This window comes from Alosa sapidissima, chromosome 17 (assembly GCF_018492685.1).
Source record: "Alosa sapidissima isolate fAloSap1 chromosome 17, fAloSap1.pri, whole genome shotgun sequence".
Classification (NCBI taxonomy): domain Eukaryota; kingdom Metazoa; phylum Chordata; class Actinopteri; order Clupeiformes; family Clupeidae; genus Alosa; species Alosa sapidissima.
In genome coordinates, this window is record NC_055973.1 from 8,656,638 (window position 1) to 8,683,111 (window position 26,474).

The 26,474-nt window shown below is 43.3% G+C and overlaps 2 protein-coding genes and 1 long non-coding RNA gene across 10 annotated transcripts in view; 1 reads left to right on the forward strand and 2 right to left on the reverse strand.

The window, feature by feature from the left end:
• The window catches only part of LOC121688371 (myosin heavy chain, striated muscle-like), a 114,945-nt gene extending 104,938 nt beyond the window's left edge, over positions 1-10,007 (reverse strand). For 6 of the 7 annotated variants that reach the window (XM_042067894.1, XM_042067897.1, XM_042067895.1 and 3 more), the window contains exons 1-3: positions 9,306-10,007; positions 7,587-7,736; positions 4,576-4,707 (exon numbers count right to left, since the gene is read on the reverse strand). In XM_042067894.1, coding sequence (XP_041923828.1) covers positions 4,576-4,707; positions 7,587-7,736; positions 9,306-9,518 — 495 coding nt within the window. In that variant the 5' untranslated portion in view covers positions 9,519-10,007. Of the gene's footprint in view, positions 1-4,575; positions 4,708-5,012; positions 5,258-7,586; positions 7,737-9,305 lie in introns of those variants that run through there. The other variant, XM_042067898.1, reaches the window with a different exon arrangement.
• Positions 10,008-10,205: 198 nt separating this feature from the next.
• Positions 10,206-16,430, forward strand: pex2 (peroxisomal biogenesis factor 2). 2 transcript variants are annotated; one of them, XM_042067901.1, is made up of 2 exons: positions 10,206-10,385; positions 15,149-16,430. In XM_042067901.1, the coding sequence occupies exons 1-2, from the start codon at positions 10,253-10,255 to the stop codon at positions 16,102-16,104; spliced, it is 1,089 nt and encodes a 362-aa protein (XP_041923835.1). In that variant the 5' UTR covers positions 10,206-10,252; the 3' UTR covers positions 16,105-16,430. The 2 variants fall into 2 exon arrangements, with proteins under 2 accessions (XP_041923835.1, XP_041923836.1); XM_042067902.1 differs by having other exon boundaries at positions 10,209-10,421.
• A 4,073-nt stretch (positions 16,431-20,503) lies between these two features.
• LOC121688373 lies at positions 20,504-26,254 on the reverse strand. The gene is made up of 3 exons (XR_006024569.1): positions 25,938-26,254; positions 21,509-21,513; positions 20,504-20,516 (listed from the first exon to the last, which is right to left on the reverse strand). It is a non-coding gene; the product is annotated as an uncharacterized LOC121688373 (long non-coding RNA).
• Positions 26,255-26,474: the final 220 nt, after the last annotated feature.

Genomic DNA, 26,474 nt, shown 5'->3' on the forward strand with positions numbered 1-26,474 from the left:
ATGTTCATCCTTGGACACTTCACCTTTTAACAGGTGGTCGCAGGGTAGACTAAATTCAATTCCAGTAAGAGATACCGGGGAAAAATGAAAAGATATCGCTGAATGTAGATGAATGAGGGTGTACATAAAGGGTTTAGTGAGCAAAAATGTGTGGAGTGTGTGTGTGTGTGTGTGTGTGTGTGTGTGTGTGTGAGCTCGTGAGTTTGTGAGACTCCTGTGATGCGGGGCCACGGCAGCTGTGAAACCAGTATCCCTCCAGCACGTGCGCACAGAAACGAGAACCCAAATTTAATTCGGCACAAAAATTCCACTTGTCCTTCCAAACCTGCTGGCAACCCTGCTGAGGTGACCGGCCTCGCCTCACGTAGCTGATCCACAGAGGCTGTTGTTTGCTGATGCTCCTTAGCTTGTGTTTAAATGAGATGTGATTAAATATGCCCTCATTGCAAGTCCTCTGTCTCCCACTCCATACGTGTCTTACGCTCACAGGAGACAGTGAAGATATCGGAGCATTCGGAGTGACCAGCCGTTCCACTCCACATCTGCGTCCAGTTTCCACCTGACTGGAGAGGATGGAGTCTCATCTCACAGAGGAGAACCCCACCACTCTGTTCGCTCCACCTCAGCTCTGTCACCTAACCTCTGTGATCCGGTTGTCACGGCATCGCTGATGGAGGCCGCAGTGAAGGTGTGTGTGTGTGTGTGTGTGTGTGTGTGTGGGGAGGGGGGGGTTTGTCTCAGTGTTTCAGTCGTTAGAAATTATATTTCTGCAGCCATTCCAAAGTGATGCATTCTCTTGCCACCATAACGGTCAGGAGAGTGGGAAGGAGAGAGAGAGAGAGCACAAGAGCACATCACCGCCAAACTATCCATCAACATGAGTTGCTCCTTACACTAAAGATAGGTCGACTCCCTCACAAAGCACAGAGCTCAGACATTAGGGTCAGTTTTGGGGGGGAAAAAAAGGGCCACATCTCTCCTAATGTTCCCCTGAAGTGTGAATAATGTCTGATATCAGGCAGTGCCTACCCTGTCTACACTGTGAGCCAATCCATTGAAAATGCAATTTCCTAAGTACATATGCATGTTTCTTCCCTCACCATCCCCTCCAGGGTATGACAAAAGAAAAAAAAAAATATATATATACCCGCGACAGGGGAAGGGGACCCAAATATAAGAGTGTGTGTGAATTCAGGCCCTTTAGATAAATCAGAGGTGGGGGAGGAATTAATAATAAAAATAAAAAACATTAGCTGATTAAGAATGTATGGGAAACGGGGCCGGGTCTAATTTACAAGCAGGCCTGATTGTCCTGAGTAAGGTCTTGTCTGTGATCCGTCAATGCCTCGCGTAGCCTCTATGAAAAGCCATGCAATTTATGGTAATGAGCTTTTTGAAGGTTATGACCACAGTAAACTAATTTGTTAGAGGAATGGCTAAGGCTGGCACAAACACCACTCCATCTTTAAAGCCTGTGTGCAAGGCAAAAAAAAAAAATACTATTAAAATAATGGTCAGCTGCCCCTACCGTAAAAGTCACCAAAAACACACAAACACACAAACACACACACACACACACACACACACACACACACACACACACACACACACACACACACACACACACACACACACACACACACACACACAACCCCTGCAGCTGGAGTGCTGTGCTGATATATAACACAGGCCAAACATGAATGCTGCATCCTACAAATTATTTCTGCGAATCACTCAGAGAACTAATGTGAGCGAAATCTGGAAAAGGGAGCGAGAACAGTCAAGGAGGTGTCTCAGCGACAGACAGCCACTGCCCCAGAGCGCACGGGAGGCAGAGGAATAACCTTTGTCTTGCTGCACCGGGAATGGAGAGTCAAGGTTGCGACGCTGACATCTTAGATTAATGCTGGAATTTAGGTCAGTGGCGGTCCAGCAATGGTGCCACCTTTTCCCTCGTCTCTCCTGTCAGAAATATTCAGGATTTTTACATAATACTCCACATTCACCTCGAAGGACACACAGAGGAATAAAAAGAGGAGAAAAAAGAGAAAGAGCGAGAGCAAATCAAAAGAAGACGAGAGAATTCACTCAAAATGGCATCGGAGGGGTGCACCCACGCGTTTTCAGACCTGTGCGAACAGGAAGCGCAAAACGCACGACTCCAACAGGCCCATTTCACTAAGATCCTCTCTTTGTTTGCATGCCGTCTCATGCGGTCCGACCGTACACCTAAGCGAGTATCTACCGCAACCTTTAAATTAAAACTTCACAACACACTCGCCTCTCGAAAGGCCTGACGAGATTGGGCACGCTGCATATCAGCAAAATTTCTGCTGCTGTTGGAAGCACCTTGAAATTGGTGCCACGCCATAGTAAATGATCTCAGCCTCAGCTTAAGGAAATGCACTCTTTTAGTCATATTAGTTATAGCACTCGCAATCCCCCCACAGCAACTGTATAATGATGAAAAAAAATACTTGCAGTGCACTCGCACTGTGCACTGGGAGATACAGAGAGCCAACCGACAACACACTGACCTGATATATTAACATAGGTTTACAAGGGCATACAACTACATATGTAAGTTTGCCCTTATTGCTGACCTTACAATGCACTTAGTATCTCGTACGTGAATAATGCTGTCTCTGCTCCTACAAGCAATTTATTCTAACTAACGACCGTCAAGGGCTCATAAATCAGCGTTAGATCCCTACGCTTTCCACTCAGCCAGTGACTTTTGCTAAACACAGATAGACACCACTGAGCTGATGCCTAACCTTGTATTGGCACCTCTATTGATTTTAATTAGTCTAATTAGCTCATTATTTCAAAAATCAAACAGGGCATTCATTATGCGGAGCCCCCTCCCTACCTCAGCGACATGGGATTACGGACTTAATATGGTAATGAAGCTGATCAATTATCACTCAAAAGGAAGTCATTAACAACAGTGTTAGCCTAGCCTACGCTAGTGACCTTCCAACCTCCCCCTCCCACACACAGGCACTCATCACTCCTGTCTTAGCACTTACTGCACCGTACTAGGCTGAAGTGAACTGCACAGTGCAACGCAGCTCTGTCTTAGCTAATGGGAGTGCAGCCAGAGGTCTGGCTCATTTAGCAAGCAGCGCTCTGCAGCTCTGCGGAGCTCAGGTAGCTGGCTTTCACTGCCTTGCTCTTTTCACCATTTCTCTCCACTATCTCTCTCTCTTTCTCTCTGTATGATGCGTATACATACGCTCAGTGTTTGTCAAAAGAGAAAGAGAATGACTTTTAAAAAGAAATAAACATAGCATCTTCCTTTTCAACATTCCTTCTCTCTGCTAACACACATATGCTCAGTGCATTGTCAAAAGATAAGCACGGACTTCAAAAAAGAAAAAAAAAGAGAGAGGAAATATTGTTCTTTGTATCAGTGGCACGGCACTGTGTGGGTGCGCAGGGCAGCACTGACGGGTGAATGCCCCCTCGTGTCTGCCACTCCCCCGCGGTGCCTGTGGTGATGCTGTGTGGACGGCACCCGCCAGAGAGCTGTCAGCACTCACGCTGACCCAGCATGCTGCGGGACGGGCACCCGCTGAACGCAGAGGATGTCCAAAAATAATAAACACTGAAGACCGCTCCCAATCAGGCCACAGAGAGCAGTGTGGGATGTCTCAAACACCTCAGTAAATTAAATATATAAATCACCTCAGTGGAACAGACAGCACTCTGGTGCTATGATAGAACTTTATTCATCATGCATCTGTTTTGCTTTTTTCCCCACAGTCAATCCAGGTGAATTTTTATGCTAATGCTTTTCGGCAGCTGGGCGTTTGGGTTTGTTGTCACTTATCAGAACGATTTGGGCTTTTGTGTGGCAACAGCTCAGTGTCACCCCCCCCCCCCCACACACACACACACACACACACACCCCCCCCAACACACACACACACACCATGCTATGTCTCCTAGTGACACAAACACTCGCTCTGAGAGAACATAGGTGTGATACACAGACTAAAAACAGAGTAAGGATTAGAGGAGTGTGTGTGAGTGTGTGTGTGTGAGCCGCAATGGTTCTTGATAAACTCCACCAGAGAGGGGACAGGTGGACTGGTGAGGTAAAGTGGAGGCGGCTGCACATCCATCCCTCTGCCTGCCCATTCTTTCGCTGGCCGGCTCGCTGGCTTCCGGCATGAGGGATGCTGGGAAATGAGCTTGACGCCGGCTGACTGGATCAAAGAGATGGCTGCTGAACCCCACTCCTCCCCTACCCACCCCCCGGTGCCCATAGGCCACGGGGCAAGGTGAAGCCGGAATTAAAAATCACACGCTCACGGGCAGAAAATGAGTTCAGAAAAATGAATGAGAGGGAGTGGACCATCTCCTGAAAGGCAGGGACACACACACATCCACACACACACACAGACGTACACATACATGCACACACACACGCAGACATGTACACCCACACACACAAACATACCCATACAAAAAAGTGTACATGTACACACACACACACACACACACACACACACACACACACACACTCACACTCACACACTCACACCTACAAGGGAAGGGAGGACTTACATCAAGGCTGTGGGTTTGCTGTGCCCATTGAACAAGCTGTGCGAGGGTGTCCACATCAGTCTTGAGCTGGAGATTTTCAGCGAGCATACGGTCCAAGCTCTCCTCCAGGCATCTTCTCTGATGGCTCAAATCCTGCCCAAATCACAGGCAATATCCCAACCTAAGATAGCACCACTACAACCTAAACCTCGAAATTAGGTTTTTAACCAGATCTGTGATACAGCTCTAATACATATTTACTGCATGCTGCCTAGAAAATCTTCCAGGATTAATTTTTAACGTTTTTAGCTCCAAATTAGTTTTTTTTTAGATCAGGTCATTTATACTCCTGGCAAAGAACAGATTGAGAAAATAGCATAAATGACTTCTAACCTCTGGTCAGGTCTACTTGTGCTTAAATAACTTTTAAAATAAATTAGGTAAGTTTTAGATTTCACCTGAATTTCTCCCACACTTTTGCTCCCTAAGTGCAAACCCATAATCACTGGTAATATAGGGAGAGAAAAGGAGATCGCTTATGCCCCCACTCCTGAAAAATAATTGTCATCTTCTGACCCTGCAACAGCGAGATGCATTATAAACATTCAATCAGAACATTATGCCTCTCACATTACTGAATTACTGCATCTTTACATTTTGAGTGGCACTAGAAGTCCCTGTAAACCTAAAGTAAATGTGTGCTCTGAGCTAGTCATGCAACAGCAAAAATGTATCATAAACCACTCAGAAAAATCTGAATGAGTAAAAACATTGCCAAGTATATTAAATTAGGTTTTAAAATCATGAAAAAATGAGCGTTATACTTTGGTCTCAAATGCTGTGGGCTGGTCTTCTGACTATGCTATACTGCATGTTTCAGGAGTAGTTTTCTAACCTATACAAGGTTTTTTTTTTTTTAAACAAATGTCCCAATTTTGGCTAACAGGGACTTTGAGGAGCTTTTAATGTTCTGAATCAATTTAGTCTCCCATTACGTTCATTACTTCAATGCTTGCTCCAGTCGAGGGACAGCTAGGCCTGTATCATATATCTCTAAAGCAGTCCATTCTAATTCTGCTGATTACTCTAAAAACCCTTAATAATAAAACACTTTCCATCTGCAATGCACACAAAAATAAAGTAGTCCCACAAATAAACTTCACAATTAATAGCATTATGCTTTGCTTTGCACTGATCTCTCATTTCAGTATCTCTTATCTTACTCCTAAAGGCTTGTTCATATATGTCTCTGTTGGCTTTGTTTTCAACATGTTCTTGCCGTTTGACAAGCATACAATTCTTGCAGATTGCATTTGTATATGTAAGACACAGAATGACAGCATACATGCTCAAAATGAATGAATGAAGTAATGAAAGAAAAACTGATCATGGAGGCGGTCTGCAAATCCTGAATGGGAAAATACTCTAATATTTATTGTAGGCATTATGTTAAGAAACACCTTAAACCATGGAAACTTTTAAAAAATGGTAGCACTCCAAAATCGTTTTTTTTTTGCTCATTTATTTTCACGTAAATGGTCAAAGGTGTTTCTTTTTCTTCCAAACACCGTGCTCTCCTGTTTGTTCTTTGTGGGTGCGTGATCCAAGGAACTGTAGGCTATAGAAAAACAAAAAATGGTCGCACTTCAAAATCGTTTCTTTTTGCTAATTAATTTCACATTTAGCAGCAGGGGTAACAAACATTTCGGCCTTGCGGCCTTCGTCAGTGTGTATCAAGCATGTATTCAACATTTCGTCAGTGTGTATCAAACGTTTCGGCCTTGCGGCCTTCATCAGTGTACTGACGAAGGCCGCAAGTCCGAAACGTTTGTTACCCCTGCTGCTAAATGTGAAAATAAATTAACAAAAAGAAACGATTTTGAAGTGGGATAATTTTTTGATTTTCTATAGCCTACAGTACCTTGGATCACGCACCCACGAAGAACAAACGGGAGAGCACGGTGTTTGGAAGAAAAAGAAACACCTTTGACCATGGAAACAAAAGACATAACAGTCAGAGATGAGTGGACCTAATGCAGAACACATGCTGAACAGAAGTCTCATGGTTAGTGTTAGACTACATGGTTAGTGTTGTGTCTCTGCGCTCATTTTTTCTCATCAAGATGTCGAATGCTCTTCGCCTGGCCTGAGGTGCACATGTGTTAGGAGACACCTGAGAGAGGAGGAGGCCATCCAGCAAATAAGCAGCCTTGGCTGAGAAATGAGCATGCTCTTTTCCTCTCTCCTCTCTATTTCTGAAAGCACTACAATAAACACAGCCCTGCATAGTCCACCATCTCATACCAAATCACGCCCTGCATAGTCCACCATCTCATATAAAAAAATAATCTCTTGGAGTGCATAATAAGAAACGAACCTCTGCTTCAAGAGAGGTGAGGAAATCACGACTTTCCTTCTCAGGGACATTATAACCAACTATAGCCACCTCAGACCTGTTCAGATCTCCATAAAGGCCATTAGAAGGCACAGACCGGGCAAAAGCACAAGTAGCATCGATTCTGTATATGCAATAAGTCATTTATAAACTCATTCAAGTGATTGCAGTGGAGATCTACAATCTGGGGGGGAAATTACTTGTGTAGCACAACAATATTTTTGAGTGCTGAACTATGCTAGGATCCATTTGCCTGCATGCTACTTGTGCTGGTATTAACCATGAATAGCCTACTTCAATTCAAATACCTAACCAGAGTGCACTTCAGGCATACCTCGATGGCTACATGCTTTCCTCAGGCAATCATGTTTAAGTCACACAGAAAAATGGCAGAAATAGGGCTGTTAACATGGTTGCTGAGCTAGTGAGTACTGCTTTTTAGTATCACTATACTGTAGGTAACCTAACATGCACACACTATATGTAAAAATACACAACTAAAACTACTACACTACAACTGAATTACTAAAAAGTTAGGTCAACTCCTAAAGGCCAACACTACAACTACTAACTTACCACACACTACTGAAAAGGGTGTATGTTTTAGACTGAAAGTGATGGATAAAATGAGGCGGACCTTGATGGTTTTATCAGAGATGCATAACTCCCTCTCAAGTGAGGTAACCCTCTCTCTGCTTTCTTTCTCCAGGTCTTCAACAGTCTGTACCAACAGCTGGTTCTGGTCACATAGGTCATTCACATAGGACTGAAAAATCCGGACTTTCTTCTGTAGAAAGGAGACCCAAAGTTTTGCAACACTCACACCAAACTTGAATTGATGTTAGACGTAATAGTGACAATATACAAAAGATAACAACACTGATAAACATTTCATTTTTCATTTTCAAATCTTAGTTCACATCAAACACCATGTATACAGATTGCAATTATTTTCAAATATCCTGGCAATTTAAAGCAACACCAAAGAGTTTTTTTATACCTTAAAATAATGTTTCCAAAATCGTTTCAGTGGTTCATCAACTCGTAACAGGGTGAACAGCAATTCTGCATTCGCTTCACGGCCCTCTATTGGCTATAACCGCACTATGTAAGTTTGCCAGATCGGGTAGCGGATCTGTAGTTCGATGGAATGAGACATAAGAAACTACAAATTTGACTTGCATCTGATGTCGCAATACATCGTACTTTTTATAAGTCATGCAAAATATTCTACCTTGTCTGTGGACATCGTTATTTGCAAAGCCTGTGCTGGATAAACAAATAGCATGCGTGCGACAGAGGGAAAGTTATTTGGTGTTGCTTTAATTGATATTATTGCATTCAACTCCCCCATGTAAGTGTGGTGTTAAATGTGCTCCAAAGTGTATTTTCATGTGGACAAAAGCTTCCGTAAGTCAGGATGGGAGTAGCATTGCAGACTTATGCCACAGCCTTCTCTGCGGGTGCCTGCCTTTAACCAATCACACATTTAAAGTCAGGAAACAGGGCTCTAGTATGTATGTCAAATTACACTAAAGCAGGTGATGTTCTGGGGCATAGCAGCCAAGGGGCAGGATAGAACAGGGGAGAGAACTGTTTTAAAAACGCAAGCAAATCCATCTTATATTAAAGGTCAAATAACAGAGAGGTTTCTTTGTAAACTTCTGACAAGTACTTGGTTAGCGCGTCATATATATTGCATTTACTGCAGCTCTAAAAGTAGATGGAATACAAAATAAAGAAAGGTAACATAACTTCTATTTTTCCGATTACATTATTCACATGCAAAAGGAAAATCAGAGAACTCGATATGACAACCTGTGCATAATGGGCTCTTTGGGCTAACCTTATAAAGTACAGTGTAGCAGTGGACTGGTTGACCACTTTGTCCAAAACCTTGTTATGCTTGTTTGATGTCCACCTCCTGGATTTCAGTCTAAATGCCCTCACATGATCATTTAAATTATTAGAGGCTTTTTATGCCTGACTGGCTGCAACTGTTTTCTCTGCTTTGAGATGGAATCCTAATGTAATTTACTAGCCCATGCATGCACAGGGTCTCAGTGGGACAATATTACATTACTGTTATTATGTGCATGGTACTCCTCTACAGCATATTTTTGAACTGTTCACTTTCTGTCTAAAATGTTTCTATATATCAATGTCAATGTGTAGGTAGGGGAGGACTTGAGGGAAAATAGAGTACAGTAACTTAATTGTAGGGGGCTATTTTGTCATTCTAAGGAAGTTCAATTCAGAGGTGTCCTCGTGTTTGGTACACAGTAGCGTTAATATTGCAAGGGGGTGCATAGCACAAAGAGCCTATATCACTATTGATACATTGCATAGCACCTACCTGCAACATGTCTTCTGTGCAGCTTTCTGTGCCAGATTTGAGACGTCGCAGCCTCTCTTCATAAAGGTTTTTGAATTCCTCAAAAATACCTTTCACATTTTTTGTCACAGAACAAGGTATCTCTTGAGCTCTGTGTCCCTGAGCATCACTTTGGTCCTGTGCCCACGTTGAGTTACCTTGAAACTGAACATCTCGTCTGCTTTTCTCGGTCATTTTAAGACAAGATTGTTTGTTTACCTATATTCAATAGTAACGTTATAGTTAACGTTAACAACTGTTAGATATCTGTCCGTGAGTTGACTGGGACGTAAAACCTAATTACTCTAAATGGGTTGCACCTCATTGCTTATAGGAAAAATAATTGAATCAACATATTACATACAAATGTCAAATGCTGTCCAAGAAACCCCTTTCACTCATTCAACAACGGTATGTGCCTAACGCTAGCAAGCTAGCTTCTAACGTTAACGTTATCGTCAATGAGCTTAGTGACTGGAAATATCAGACCTGACAGAATATTTTTTTTAATTATCCTGCATTTCAGGTTCTTATAGATACATATACTCTTTCATCGCGGCTATTCTTGCAACAACTTTCCTACTTCTGAGCACAAGAACAGGAATACACTGATGTAACTACTTTCATAGCGAACTGCTTAAAATCAAGACTTCTCAGTAACAGGTGGACGGTTGGGTGGATTGTTGTAGAAACGAGGTAAATGGTAACTAGCCAGCAGAAGGCATGTGACGATGCTAGCTTTGCTGAGCCCGCCCTCTGCAAAACTGTACTGGTTGGAATAACATGTGTGCCCCAATATCAACAAATCCTATTGGTTAAAATTAACCGACGTCAGCGTAGATAGTTTGGTTGAGTTGTGGTAAACAAACGAAATGCTCCACCCCGCGATTTGTACCGCACAGATTTTCGTCTTTGCCTCTCTGAATCATATGATTAGCGCTACACCGCGTGATAGGCTATGTCTGATGATGAGTTCGGAAATGAAGCAATTTGCGATTGGTACTTTGCTCTTCAAGGAGTGGCCAACCGTGAGAGAATCCGGAAATGTCGAGTGCTTTTCAAGCGAGGTGACATTTAATTCATCAACTGTGTAAATGGGTAAATATCTGTAGTTTTCCTCCATTTTATTTCAATTTGAAGCTTTAACGCAATTGCTGGAAGTGATACGCCACAACACACGTTCTAAACCATGCATGCAGATTTTTGATCGACAGCGTTGGCAACGTTGAAGTTGGTGCATTGACGGTACACAGCAGCGTATTAAAATAGACTAAACATCGTTAGGTTATTTGTTGAAAGACTGGGCTCTCTCCATTGCCTTACATTGACGACAGATTGCAATTTTCAGTGAAGTGCCATAGTCTAGCCCCAGTCTTCTCTGTTGCCTGGAATCCGAACCAAATCGACGGAGGCTGTAGGCTATGTAGCACAACTCCAGTTCGACGTTTAGTATATTTTACGTCCAACCTGTAAATGAAAACGATTGCAAATTGTATTATTTTAGCTAATATCAAGATTTGATAGCCAAGACCACACGAATGGAGTATTTTACAGTCACCTTGACTCCCATGACTGAACCAATGCAGCCTTGTGATTTTATTGATTTCTAGATATTTTTGTCCTTTATTTTTGTCCTTTATCTCCCCTTTCCAGTCTATGAGCAACTTGCGTTTACTCAGGCTTAATCCAGACTCTGATTATCATGTAATGCCCTGCCTTATTATAAAATGGGGGAGATTTGGGATTTTTTTTTCTCCTTTTAAATGACGACTGTATGGACTTTTAGAATTAAGAATCAGGGTTGTTGATGGCAAGAGAAATTATATGATTGGGCCTTGTGGTCCATAGCACATGACAGGATTTAAAAAAAGGTTCTATGAAGTCAGTGTGGAGTATGAGCTCTGGCCTGAGTCAAATGGTTGTTTATAGATTTCTCCAAAAGCAGTATTTAAGGGATTGGACTGGGGTTTTTATGCCAAATCGGGAACAACATTGCTATGCATATGCAAGAGACATTGAGATTTGTCATGTTTTACATGCATGCTTATTTTTGGTAATGGAATATCCTATAACAGAACACTATGCATACACATCAAAACCAAATAATATGCCATGAAAGTATTTTTTACTGACAGAGAAAGTTCATTCAAATGACGTTTCTGCCTTTTGTTATTAATACATTCCAGTAACCCTGCATTCATTGTTTCCCCTCTGTAAAACCTGGGGGTAAGCAAACATGTGAGTGGGTATGCAAAAGCAGACCTCATGTCTGGCCTCATTCTTAAGTTGAATGCAGGTTTCCTAATTTTTTTTTTTATTCTTACCGGTAATCATATGAATGGTTTGTTTATTTCAGATAGATAGTCTTACCTATAGGCCTACGGTGTAAACGGAGCTAGGCCGAGGCTATATGTCACATGTCTCTTACACCTTTAGGGCAGTCATCATGGGTGTTTTAGGACTTCACCTAGCGTTAAAATTTGCATGAGTCTGACTAATGTTTGAAATTAATATGTAGACAAGGCCTGCAGTTACAGATGTGCCTTTTTAGACGGATGGTAGAAGGCTTCAGTGCACACATTATGCCCTTAAGATAGTGCCTCACGGTTTTCTAATTTATTAGCCTAACTTTTCGTTTTAGTCATTCAGCGCGCTGCTTCTGTTTGTTAAAGTTTCATGAGTTTTTAAGTTGTTTTCCTGCAAACCTCGTGCACTTATTGCTTACAGACTTTGCATCTTCCACCTTCACACTCCAAATCAATTAATTCTGTTAAATTATTTAAGCTTACTTTCTACACAAACTAGATTAGGCAAAGCTTATATCTTTTGTCAGCTTGCTTTAAAAGATGCTTTTTTTCTGACACTAACTTTAGACCATACACTATGCGCTATGAGTTTTTTTGGTGATTAGGGAAATAGGTTTGCCTTGATAAAGCATTAGCGTGCAAAAGCTTAGGACCCCCAGTGTACTCTCATGCATGCATTTTTTATGAGACAGACGTATAACAATTAGTCTGCCCATGAAGTGAACAATGTTAGATTCCTTTTGCATCCCTTCTTAGGATGGCATAACTCTTAAAGCTAAAAAATGGATGATCTCATCAGTGTTCATTCGTCGAGCTAAAATAAGAGCTACTAAAACTCTAAAACTAAAGGGTGCATTTTCTTTCAGGGAAAAAAGAGTGAGAAAGGACTACATTATTTCATAGCATTCAATTAAAAGAAAAATAGAACACTTAGTCGCTGTGGTTTAGGTGCTGAATATGTTTCACAGAAATATAGACACATAGCCCTGTCCTGTAGGCCTGTGTGGTGTCATCTGAAATGAATGATTCAAGTTGTCATTGTGGTGGCCGCCTTTCCACAGATGGGGATCTGTATGGATAACACCCAGGCTGACGTAAAGTTTAAATGAGCTACGGTGATAATAGCCGTTACGGTAGTAGACCAGATACAGTCACACTTTGACCCCAGGGGCTGACAAACACACACAGGAGGCAGACGAACAAACAAACCAAAGATCGCCTCACCTTCCCTAAAGGTGCATGGGGCTTTGGGGTGGCAGTTGGGCAAAATTCAAGGTCAAGGAAGCCTAGGGCCCACTACCGCTCCACCCCCCATCCTCAGCTCTAAGCGAATTCTAAGTAGTCGTCGTCTTGCTGCAGGAATTCTCCGCCCCATCTTATTGTCACGGCAGAGCCAAGGTCGCACTGTTACTGTGCTTATCAGCAGGAGACTTGCCGGCCCCTCGCCCGCAGCAGACTGCTTGGAAAGAGGATGCTGGCTTATGGACTGCGCTGTTGTCAGTCATTTGTCACTTAGCGGCAGTTGTCAAGGCCTCGGCTTTGTCTGGTGTATCCCAATGGGTCTTCCTCATCCATTTTGTGGAGACAGGAGAGGTATCCATTTGCACCGCATTCAGCAGTTTTGGGGGGTTGGTGGCTTTTGTTTTGGATTGGATTTGGTTTTCAGTTTAAATGACTCCCACCCCCCTCCCTCAGTTGTATGAGAATATGCAGTGTAAAACAGAAGGGCATAAGTCTATAGGACTATATGGTTTATTTCAGCCAGACGAAAGAGCAAAAGAAAGAGAGTTTTATCATAAATCACATTTAAATTGTAAATATATTACAAAGAGTCATTCTTTTGCTTACAGTATCAGTTCTAAAATCGTATTTGTTTTATTAACAGCAGCTTTAACAAAACTGCAAAGTAACAGTACAGTCAGAACGGTTTTCTGTGTGTTAAATTGTGTATTCAAAGCAGAGTGTTGCATATTTCAAATATGAGCTGTCACATACAAACACACACACAAACAACCATACAAAGAAGTGTGACTGCTGACTGATATTTGACAATCCATCAAATTTCCTGTCTTGACTAATATTTCACAGTGCAACCTCTCTTAAAGGCCCAGGGACAATTTTGGTAATTTCTGTTTAGAGTCATCATCCTTTAAATATATATAGTCTTGATTCCCCCTGCAGTACTTTTCCCATGGCCCTCCATTCTCCCCGTTGTGATAAATGCGATGATGAGGACAGTGAGTCACCGCTGCTGGGCAGGAGCCTCGGTATGACCCACACACGGCTGGGCTGTATGCAAACAGCAACTCTTGTGTTTACAACGGGAGTAAACAGCACCATTGATTGCACATTTTGATTATTACATAAGAACCATGGATTTCCAGTTCTCCGGTTAAAGCCCTGTAAATTTAAGTACGTAATTTCTATAGGCAGCAGACATTGACAGAAGTGTCTAGTTGTTATGTATTTGGCAAGTTGTGCGGGACTGAAGGAACATGTCAATAGTAATCCCAGTATTGATAGCAGTCCGGTAGGAGATGTTACTTGCCCCAGCTAACATCTATGTGATCCTCTTAATCATAATTACATTAATATCGACAGTCTCCTGACAATAGTCACATTACTATTGATAGGTCGCTGTCAATAGTATGCTCTCAAATAAAACATATTCATTCATAACTTGTAAACTGCTCAATAAAGGCTTTGAAGAGAATGTCAAGCGGCTGGATTCCCTGAGTGGACGGGTGCTGTATCAGTGCGTACCTGCTCGGGCAGAGAGGGCTGTACAGGGATATTTTCCCTCCACTGTGAAGAGAGAGCCTTGTGGTCAAACACATTAGACAAACTTTGAGGCAGAAGACTGGAAACTGCAAATGCAATGCATGTCATTTCATATTTATGTGAAGAGAGGATATGTATTGACTTTGTGGCACTGACTCGCATTGCATAGGGATGTACTGTATTGATACATTATTCACATGTGCTCCTGCCAAATAGTATGTATATTTGGCATGTGTCGACAATGGTCTGTATTTTAATACTTCAGGGGGCTTGTGATTATTTGATGTAAATAAATAAATAAAAATAAATAAATAAAATTTTCTGGGGATTGTCCAAATCCTATCCACAGTCACACAAACGTTCTAGAGGCTGGTCACCATTTGCAGTGGCCCTTCCTTTTTTTAACAGTTGCATTTGAAGAGATAAAGTTAGTGTGATAGAAACGTAGTCCATGACAAATTGCCAAACGTCACAGTTCTTAGATCCTGTATAAAAGCCCGTCAAACTAAAGTAGTTCCACATGGCGGATGTTTACTGTAGTGCCAAGCCTGTGCTGGTTGGATAATCTCCTGTGATGTGATTTGTCCACGTCCAGAATCTCCAGAGGGAACAGTCTAAGACCTCCTGTGCCTCAGCACCCTGCACCGCTAAAAGGGAATTTCTTATGGGCTTTACATGTGAAAAGTGATTTCGACTGAAATGCAAAAGCGCATAAAATTTCTCTTCTTGTGCTTGTAGCGGACGCTGGAGGTGAGGCGCCCGGCACCGGGGAGCCTTCCGAGCCGGCAACGCGGGTTTTGAGAATAAGTCAGCTGGATGCTTTTGAACTGGATGGTGCCTTGGAACAGCTCGTTTGGTCACAGTTCAGCCAGTGTTTCCAGCACTTCAAGCCAGGCCTTTTAACCCCTTTTGAGCCCGAGCTCAAAGCTCTGCTCCAGCTGCTGCTGTGGCGCTTCACCGTCTACTCCCAGAGCGCCACGGCGGGCCAGACGCTGCTCAGCATCCGCTACCGTGACGCCGCCTCCGGAGCGCGCCGCTACCGGCCCATGAGCCGGCGGCAGAAGCTGGGCCTGGCGCTGTGCACGGTGGGGGAGCGCTGGCTGCGAGAGCGCTCGCACTCGCTCTTCCTGCGGCTCCCCGCCGACTCGTACGCGCGCGCAGGCCGCCGCGCACTGGAGCTCCTCACCGGGCTGGCCAGGGCCGCCAGCCTGCTGAACTTCTTGCAGTTCCTGCGGCGTGGCAGCTACCCCACGCTGGCGGAGAGGGCGCTGGGGTTGCGGGCCGAGTTCAGCAAGCCCCAGGCGGCGCCGCGCGACGTCTCCTTCCACTACGTCAACCGCGAGCTGCTGTGGCACGGCTTCGCCGAGTTCCTCATCTTCCTGCTGCCGCTGGTGAACATGTGGAAGCTCAAAGCCGCTGTGCTCGCCCTTTTCTCGCCTCCCAACGCCTCCTCCTCCTCCGCCGCCGACGACAGCGATGCCTCCGAGTCGGCCAACTGCAAAGAGTGCGGCCTGTGTGGGGAGTGGCCCACAATGCCTCACTCCATCGGCTGTGGCCATGTATTCTGCTACTACTGCATCAAGGGACACACCATCGCGGACATATACTTTACCTGCCCCAGGTGTGGGGCAGAGGTCAGTGTTGTGGAGCCGGTAAGGCTTCCGGTGGAGCTGATGGATATGCGGCAGGATTAGGAAAAATGATGGATCCATCTGTGCCTTTCTAAAATTAGTATTTGTTCAACACAGTTGAAATATAAGAAGAAATCGTACAGTATTTCTAATCAAATGTATGTGCTGTGTATCTTACAGATGTAATATAATGTGAATGTTTGTTGCTTTACATTTATTTTAATTATAAATAAGAACATGCTTAAAAGATCTCAGTGGCTGATTAAAATCTCATAATGTATGGACTTGATGTTCATCTAATTTGTGTCACGTCATTAAAATTTCAGGCAGACTGTTCACTTTCCTGGTGTTGGAGAAACGGAATAAATAAACTCCGAATGATCATCACAGCACCCGCCTGCTGCTCATCCTTGGTTTCTCTCCTCAACAGCAAAATTTGCACAAGATCAAGGAGAGGCCACGGCTCTGTGGGGGTGGGGAGGGGGGGGTTGTGGGGGAGAAAGGGGTAAGATTGACAGACATCCTGGCATAATCTCCTTTGGCCTTAAGACCGCAGTAAACTGTAACAAACCCCCTTGCAGGACCATGCAACTTTCAGGCATATTATGCACTAATCCTAATAATGACTGCTGAGATGGTTATTTATTCTGGCGTTAACCTTCTCCAATGAGCCATGCCGCAGGCAAAATGCACCCGAGTGGGCTCTGGCCTACTGGAAAGCCTTACCTTTCTTTGATTACGGCAACTTAATTGCAGACTGCGGAGGCAATCAATCACAACTCCAGGCGTGATGGGCCTCTTGGTTTGTTGGTTTTTCTGCCTCTTTGTAATCGCTGTCGGAATTTGTTTGACAAAGCGAATATTCACTCGGAATTGCAAGGGACTCGATTTGCGCTCACTGGCATGCACCCGGTACGCTGATGTCGGCTGTGTGGTCAGATGCAGGCCGCCTGGCATCACATGATTTCACACAATAGGGTTGCGAGATGTGACTATGGGGATGGTAACAAATGCTCAAGGATGATATATAGGATCCTGAGTTTTTGTTCTGAGGATTATGAACATATTTCAACAGGCTTTTATGTTCTTTTTAAAACCAGATACCATTGCCATATATAGCATATGCTTTTTCCCTCTACAAATTGCAGATGATTCAGGGATTACTCTAATGTGACAGGACATTTACTTTACTAATAAATCTCAGTCTTTTCCCTTAAACCACAAAAACACTTCTGAAGATTAAGCTGTAGCAAATGAAGTGTTGCACTTTACATTAATCTGTTGCATATATTTATTAAAATAGGATCATTAAGCAGTTGAAGATGAGATGATGTTTAAAGAAAAGAAAACATGTTCCATGGCTCACCCCCTTCACCCTCATACGAGGTGAACTATTACTATACACCATGAAGCAGTATGCAATCTGTATAACACATATAGGCAACATATATAACACATATGCCAGTACGCCATGAAAAGAGGTTTAGTGTATGGATGAGGGTGGTGGTGCATTACTCAAAGAAAATTAGCCTACACTGCCCACACGCAGTATGTCGGCTAACTGACCTGGTATTTATGCGTGCTGAGGAATAATTTCCTTGCGGCTTACAGCAGCAGCTTACCTACAGATTTTCCCTCCTTTTGAAAGCATTTCTCCGTCTCTGCTGTTCTATCTCCTGAATCTCATTTGTTCTCTACAGCATGGCGTCCCTTTGGCTATGTAATCTGCCCAGCCTGACACCATTTAGTTCAGTAAATTGCCCCCGCGTCTTTCATATGAATACGTGGAGAGAGGGTTATTACTGTACGTATGCACGGTGAGCAAGGATTCCCACTCCAAGGGGTGATTTTTGTTCATTATATTCCACATTCCTGATTCTTTGATGTGGGGCCTTGATTTCCCTGATTAACAGTGTTAAAAGTAAAAAGGTGTATTTTAGCAGGAGTAATGTAAATGCTTACCTTTTGTGCCTGTGCACTGTGTGTGGGCATCAGGTAATTATTGCCCAGGGCTTACTGGAAAGAGATGTAGAGTTATCTCAGCAACTTGGCTTTATACTGTAGGTCTCCTGTTTGCTGAATACAGAGGAAGCTGCTCTGTCTGAGATCATCTGACTCTTATCGTAGTGTGTGTGTGTGTCTGTGTCTGTATCTGTGCCTGTGTGTGTGAGAGAGTAGAGTGTGTGGGTGTGAGTGTGGGTAGCGTTGTGTTATTTGTAAAAGTGAAGAATGCAAAAATGACCATTAGGCCAATGTAATTAGGTTAACATTATTCTCCTTTTACATAGTTGGGTTTAAGTTCATGAGCTCCAGACAACCTCTGTGCCAATTATCTCAGCATTTTTCACCCTGAGCAGTTTGTGAGGACAATCAATGCCTTCATTTAAAAAAAAGAAAAGAGGAAACTTAAACCAACTTTTCTTCTCTTGTCTATCCACATTTAAAAACATGACATCCTTCATGACATATAACTGCCACTGTAATTTCTTGGAAAAATGCCCCTCATCCATGGAAAATATCCCTGCTCATGTGCATGATTATCAGGTCAAGAGCTTTCAACAGAACACACACACACACCAAAGACCTTTTATAAAGGATTGCACTATAATTTGAGCTCTAAACCATAACCTCTTACTTGTAGTTAAGCACTGTGCATCTCATATGATGCAAACAACAGCCGGTTGGGTTGGGAGGGCATTATCTGCCTTGATGGCTCTGAGGAAGAGGAGGAGGAGGATAGTGAGTGTGTGTGTGTGTGTGGGGGGGGTGGTTATGGGGAGCGTGTGTGCGATAGCTGGCCCCCACCGGCCCCTGTGGAGATGCAGCACAAAGCACCAGTCTGCACCGCATGCCCGCGAGGGCCAAGTGGCCAATACCTGCGCGCCTCCTCGTCCCGCTCTCCTATTGGCTGAGGCCCGCCATGGAAGAGTCGCGGGGAGAGTCTGCGAACGACGACGGGGAATTACCCGGGGATTAGGCTCCCGTCTGCTCTGTAACGAGCCTGAGGTGAAGCGGGTTCCATCCAGGAATGGAGCGCTCCCCTCATTGATGTCTAATACATACAAAATTGCAAATAATCTTCAGACATCCTTCCAGATGTGCCCTTGAATTTCCTGCAGCTTAGGGCTTGAATCAAAGTGCTTTTAAAGTTTTGATAACTTCTGCAAATCTTGATTGAAACCGTGCACATGGAAGAATGTTGCGTGTGTTTGTCTAAAGATGCTGGTCGAAACGCGGGCATTAATGATATTCATGCAGGAAGGCGAGGTATTGTCTGGTACACAACAAAAAGTCACTTATGTGTTATTGCACACAGTCACAATACTCAGACTAACCTCATGACTCCCCTTAGATCATTTTACACCACAACAGAAAATGGATTCACCTGCATTTTGGAAATGAATGCAATAATAAAATGTATATCAATACACATCCCAATATCTTGACATGCTTCATATAATTTTAACTCCAATAATTTTAATAAAAATGTTTGCATTTCATAAATATGAAGAAATGAAAACATGTACACACGCATTTGATTTGGTTTCAAATATACTGTGCAGGAAGACTGTTTTTTATTTTTGTTGTTTTTTTTGGTTTTTTTACATCGGAAGTGCCTGTCACAATTCAAGGTCAAATATATTTCCTTGTGTGGATAATCAGCAATGGCTTTTGACGAATGATGATTGCAACAACAGAGTGAAAGCAAGCACCCTTTAAATGCTTAAAGTAGCTTAAGTGTAGCATAATGTAAGGCATCAAACAGCACTATGCCACATTTAATGACACTGTGCCTGGCTGTTCACAGCAAGCCTCAGAGAGAAAAAAAATCCAATCTACCATGCACCTGAAATATAATGACAATGTAGATGTGCATTTTAGCGCAGAATCTTCAGCTAGCCGAGAGAAATCATTTTTACCCCGTTGCCATGGAAACCATACTGCAAAGGTGCCCATCTGAACTCCTGTTGGAAATCAGTGAACCAAACATGTCTGCAAAGATTAACCTGCGCTACAGAATGTGTTCTGTTTGCAAATTCCACACACACACACACACACACACACACATGCAGATACAAAAAAAGAAACATTCAAGTCTCCCATCAGTTTGAGCAGAGAAGGAAATTGATTCTTTCATACAAATTCCCTCAGAATAGATTTTAAATTTTGCCGCATTACAAAACAAGATTCACAGAGATTCTCCCTACAACCTCTTTCTTTATTACTGTTCACTCTGTGATGATTGCCAGGGATCAAGCTGGCCTAACTAGATAAATGACAGCACAAGTTGGCTTGAAAACAGAGAGAGGCGCTCTCCTTAATGCTGTGTTTGACTGGCATTACCTTTTTACGGAACGGGAACAGGGCTGTGGATTAATGTGCACATCCTGCTCATATCCATCCAAATAGTCAGACATTTTGCCATATCAGTGAGATATAATCCACGCCTTGGTTTCTTAGGAAGCCTCCACACCCTCTGGTACAGTCTTACCTTTACACCTATCTAATACATATCAATAAAGCAACACATCAGTCTTATGCCACATTTCTGTTTTTTTCCTGCAGCCCAGCAAATACTGGTGGGGCATATCCTTGCTTTTCAGCATGTTGTGATATTGCGAAGGTGGGAAGAAGGCTTGCCCTTGATATTCTCTGCCTGATTGCTTTGGATGCAACCCAGCTGTGGCTTCAGTGTTTGAACGAGGCACACACACACACACACAAACACACACACACACACACACACACACACACACACACACACTCACACTCCGGCACAGTCTCTCCAGGTGTGTGTCTGAAGGAGCCTCAATCCCATGGCATTACAATGCTGCAGAAACTTCTTTTCAATTTGCACTCCAGCTGAACTCTCTTTGAAAGTCATGTAAAAAATAAATACATATTTATTTAAAACATGGCAAAATGCAAAGAACAGAATTTCAAACATTGCCACCGTTATATGAAATCTGATGCGTTATCATAGGTGGAGTGATACAAATATATCATATTTTATTATAGGGGGGGAAAACAGTATTTTAATATCTCTGCACTGCTTTTTGCCTTTGGACATAAGAGATGCACTAGAATAACATGTTTCCATGCAAGTAAAGAGAGCGTATACAGCATCTGTGTGATGTTTGTTTGCCGATGACAATGTGCTGTTGCATATTCCTCCTCGGGAGGCTGGATGACTGCGTGGTATGGTGTGGTGTGGTGTGGTGTGTTGCAGCGCTTCTTCATGTATTTATGTATTTATCCATTGAGAGGCACCATAGCATGACCCAGGGGCTGAGCGAGGCGGCGCAGGGGCGAGAATTCCCCCAGGGGCTCTCATCTTTTATTGCACTGTGACAGAAAATGGAGGCTGTGCCGCGCTGAGCGCTGCATTAAAAACCCTTTACCCATCAGTGATTTATTGTGCTGGAGCCAGTCGAGTCGCAAGGCACCACACCACACCACACCACACCATACCTCGGCATCGCACACCACACCGGTGCAGGCCCCAGAGAGAGCAGCCATTTGTGATGTTCAGCTCTGGGGGGCTGGGTGCTTCATCAAAAAAGGAGAAAAGAGAGAGAGAAAGAAAGAGAGAGAGAGAGAAAGAGGACTTGGGCACAAGATGGCTGCTCGTCTTGGCGATTTTGCATTTTAATAGTTATCTCGGCCGATGCGATTGTAATGCGGAGCGCTGGAGTGTCAGCGCGGCCGTCCGGTGACTGCATCACAGGAAGACAAAGTGATGCAATTACGCTGCTTCCTGTCGGCGGCACCTGGTCCTCCTTGCCGATGAATATTTGAATATGACAGCACCGCGGCGCCAGTCAAGAGCGACGTCTTTCCCACATGCATTTGCCTCTTTCAGAGTGGAGCCGCTCCTTTTGTCCTTCACAGGGACCTGTCCCTAATAGCAATTTTCATTCATTCATCGGCTAGAATTAATCTGCTCTTGACGTGGCCGCTGCTTGAATGATAATCAAACCCTTTTGGGGGGCAGGAGAGGCAGCCACTATACCTCGCAGGCTTTCTGCACATGCTCACAGCTGAACGTAAACAATGCGTTGAATGTGTAGGTCTCCTCTTTTTGTTGTGTTAGATCTGCAGAAGGCTCCTCTTAGCCTGTTCCCTCACAGGTAGCATCGCACAACAGAGTGAGGATCACAGGCCCCGCTTATTTGGAGAGGGAACAGCCAGAGGATAGGATCCGTGGCATTCTCCAGCAGACGTGAGATCTTTCTAGGCGAGAGGCGTTCTCTCGTGAAGCTTTGACACTTGGAGAGATTTTCACATACACACACGCACACGCACGCACACACACACACACACACACATACACACACACACACACACACACACACACACTCACACACACACACACACACACACACACACACAGTCTTTAAGAGGAGCTGCAGGAAAAAAAGAAAGAGTGAATCTGTGTGCTGAGCAGGGACATTTCCACGTCTGCCGTCACTCTGTGTCAACATCAGACGAACTCACAGAGCCCTGCAGGACAGTCTTGACGCGCCAATTCTCACACACACACACACACACACACACACACACACACACAGACACACACACACACACACACACACACTTTCAGCAGAGCCCTGGCCCTGCTCTAACCTTAGGTTCTGCTTTCACCACACCATCCACCACAGGCCTGCTCTTTTACAGATCTCATCATCAAAGGCAAAGGACTGCAGAGGAGCAGACAGAGGGGGAATCCCAGCGGTCAGCGGACTCACGCAGGGCCGACGAGGCCCTCAAGTGGCCCAGTAGACGTGTGGACTTCTCCCGAGCCAGAACAATCCAGAACACAGGCCGATCCGCACTCTAAGAATGGAATGATTTGATCCTTTTTATGGCCTTGGGTGAGTGTGTGTGTGTGTGTGTGTGTGTGTGTGTGTGTGTGTGTGTGTTTGCGTGCGTGCGGGCGTGCGTGTGTGTCTGTGTGTGTAAATCTTCCAGGCCTGCAAGGAACATGTGGGGGAGGGGTGGGGGAACTCACATGGTAAGTCCTGTTCTTCTCATAGATATTCCACATCCTCGTGCCTTGTGATGTGCAGGGTTATGAAAAACACCTCTAGATGTCATACACATATTCCCTGCTTAGTATTAATGGATACAGTATGTATGAGGTGTAGTAGTTTATCTGCAATCAGAGTGGAACTGGGAAGGTAGGGACTGAATCATATCTTAGTGGGTGTCACCATATCCACAACTATACCTACAGTATACACTCAGATTGCATTGTAAGGTGTTACAGTACTGATGCTAATAACCCAGTAAGTCAAGGGCGCCACTAGAAATTTTGGGCCCTGTGGAATTTTTTTTTTATTTTTAGTTATTTTATTATTTTTTGAAAAATAACGCTTTAAATGATGACTTCAGTTTTTCAATTTTGTAGAAACTAATTGAACATAAAAAAAACAAACATAATTTAATACATTATAGCATATACAGCATATAACAATACAGCCTATTAGGTCTGAAGAAAACCTACACAGCTTATTATATTCAAATAATTTATAGAAGACAGACATGGGGGACTCGAAAGGAGAAATGAACAGCAGTCTGCAAGTGCGCAAATTAGCGACATACATGTAACCACCACCACGTTGATTTTCATCTGTCAGAAGTTAGTCGTGTCAGAAACCTAGCCTATTGTCAAATTTGAGGCATGTTAAGAGTTGGCTTTGAATCTATTATGCTTTGTAGTTAACGCTAGCCTGACAAGCCAGACCCACATTAAAATGTACAGTCTGGGCACTCACCGTTCGCAGTGCTCAGTCCGAGGGGCGGGATAATCGGTTGTCTTTCAAATTCCCTCTGCACGCAATAGGACAGCACTGAGTCCCATGCGTTTTCCCACCAGCGGAGCTAGTTGGCTAGTTCAAACTTTTGCCAACTTAAAACAAGCTTAACTCGTGTCACACTGTTAGCCAAAAGCAACATCCATCTTCTTTGTTTTCAAGTAGCAGGGAATTCAAGCCAAACCGTTGCAACTCTGCCTAATCATTATGTTAAGCCCGCCTAACGACTCTATACACGATTTGATTGGCCTGATAGAAGTTTAATTTTTCAAGCTCACAAGCCAACGGAGAGTTGCTAGACTAGCCCTGGAAGCAAATGTAATTTGCTGCCGCTAGGGTGCGTCTAGATTTCTAGGCTAAGTTAACGCCATATTAGGTTAAAATGTGTAAAATGGCAAAGTGAAACATTTTCTTGTCTAGATTTAATCTTGATATGCTAGCGAAAATGTTGCCAATGTAACCTAAAGTAAGCGCCTCTCTTTCTCCCTCCCTTTTAAACACGTCCCTGTTACTGCCTAGTAGCCTAGTAGGCTAACAACAGTAAGTAGGCCTAGCAAACTGCCAGCAATCAGCATAGAAAAGTAGTTCACATGCTTAGGCTATGTATAATATGATATATAGTATAGACGGTCCTAAAACCCATTGTGCTTGTCAAAGATTGGCAGTGACGTCGGCGGCAGCGTTTAATTGATTGATTAGTTCACTTTTTCAACATTATTGGGTCCCTGGAGATGTGACAGGTCAGTAGGTTACAGGTGTAACTTGAACTGTTTGAATATATTTTCATGATTTGATGTAGCTTACCTAATATTTGAGGCATATTGAAACAATAATAGGCTATTTTATAATAGGTCTACTTGAAATACATTTATTATTATTCGTATACATTTCATCTTATTCCGTTCAGATGTAGGGCCTATGTGGCTTGAATTTTTGAGTTTGAGTTTGTTACAAATAAAACTCCAGCAATTCATAACTAGCCTATTGTAGCTTATTTTAAAATGAAAACGTGGGTAAATCATCATGAATTTGAATGATTTGGCTATGCCTTGACTTGACTTGCTTGACCCAAGCTATGACTTGACTTGACTTGCTTGACTGTCACAAAAAATGACTTGGACTTGCTTGAGACTTGAAGGTTAAGACTTGAGACTTGCTTGTGACTTGCACATGTGTGACTTACTCCCACCTCTGATAGAAGGTGACCAGGGGTGAAATATCAAGGCTGTCATGACCATTTTGCCAACAATGACGTAGAACCATGGATTTGTATAGTTTATAACACATTTTGTTTTAACTTAAACAAATAATTTTGACTACATTATTTAGCCTACTTGATGATGATATATAATTGTTCTCTGGGGCCCCCCTGTCAGTGCTGGGCCTTAGAATCGTCCTAACACCCTCCACCACCACCACCCCAAGCCCCAACGGCACCCAGCAGTAAGTGAATGTTACCCAGTAAGTGTCCTGAGGTGGCCAATGTCATTGAAGCATACAGAGAATCATGTGAAGCACCACAGTGCCGTGGTTAGTTCTGGTAGCAGCCGAATCTGAGCCTCATTCGGGCCAGATCAGGACCAGTTCTCCCCTCTGTCTCCACTATCAGCTCTCCTTGCAGAACTAATGATGGACACTTTTTCTGCTGTGTGCTGAGGACTCTTGAAGAGCAGCTTTTTGAACGCCAACCAATAACTCTTCTTTAAAAATGGTGAATTCTAGATTACATCTATTCCAGCTAAAGTGTATTTTCCTATAAACAGCAATCCACAGCTCATAAAAAATCATTATGAAAGGCATAAACAAGGCCCTCAACGTGGCGAGAGGGCCAGTGAACGATCCATCAGCTTCCCCCTCCACACAAAACCAATTTCCCTCTCCACATCCAGGATCTCCACTTAGCCCAAGATTGGCTCTGCCATCCTCCCTTGTCTCTGCTTCTGCCTCTGCTGAGACCAGTCAAACAGGCGCTGGTGGAGAGCTCTCCTTACTCTCATTAGGACTGTTGGCTGTTCACCGTCTAATGAATACAGTCAAAACACAGTCTCAAAATATAAGTATAACCTGACAGAGGGAAACAGGGTTCCTACACATTTTCCATTTGAAAATTCCATACTTTTTCCATATTCAAATTTCCAAACTTCTCTGTAGATTTTTCAGACCATATTCTCGACATTGCGGCCACTTCTGGTTTGGATAACTCGGTGAAAACAAAGGTATGGACAACTGAAGTGAATTAAAAAATGACACTTAATATTCGTCCATTTAGCTGGGCCATTTTTAGTTGTATCTTAGTTGTAGCATAGTTGTATCTTGACGATGGGGACTGACAGTTAAGCTACACAACAGTAGGAATGGTTCATTATGACCTGAGTGAAGTAATTAGTACTGCAAATGCAATAGTCTGGAAACACAAACATTTCTCCATACCCTTGTTTCTTTTTTCCATACTTATCCAGACCTGGAAATTACTAAAATCAAATTCCATACTTTTCCAGGTTTTCCATACTGCGTAGGAACCCTGGGGAAAGCTTGACAAGCTTCCTTTATTTGATGATGTTTTTGTCATTGTCTCCAAGGATTCCAAATGTCTTCCTTTGTCTATTTGAGACTTGA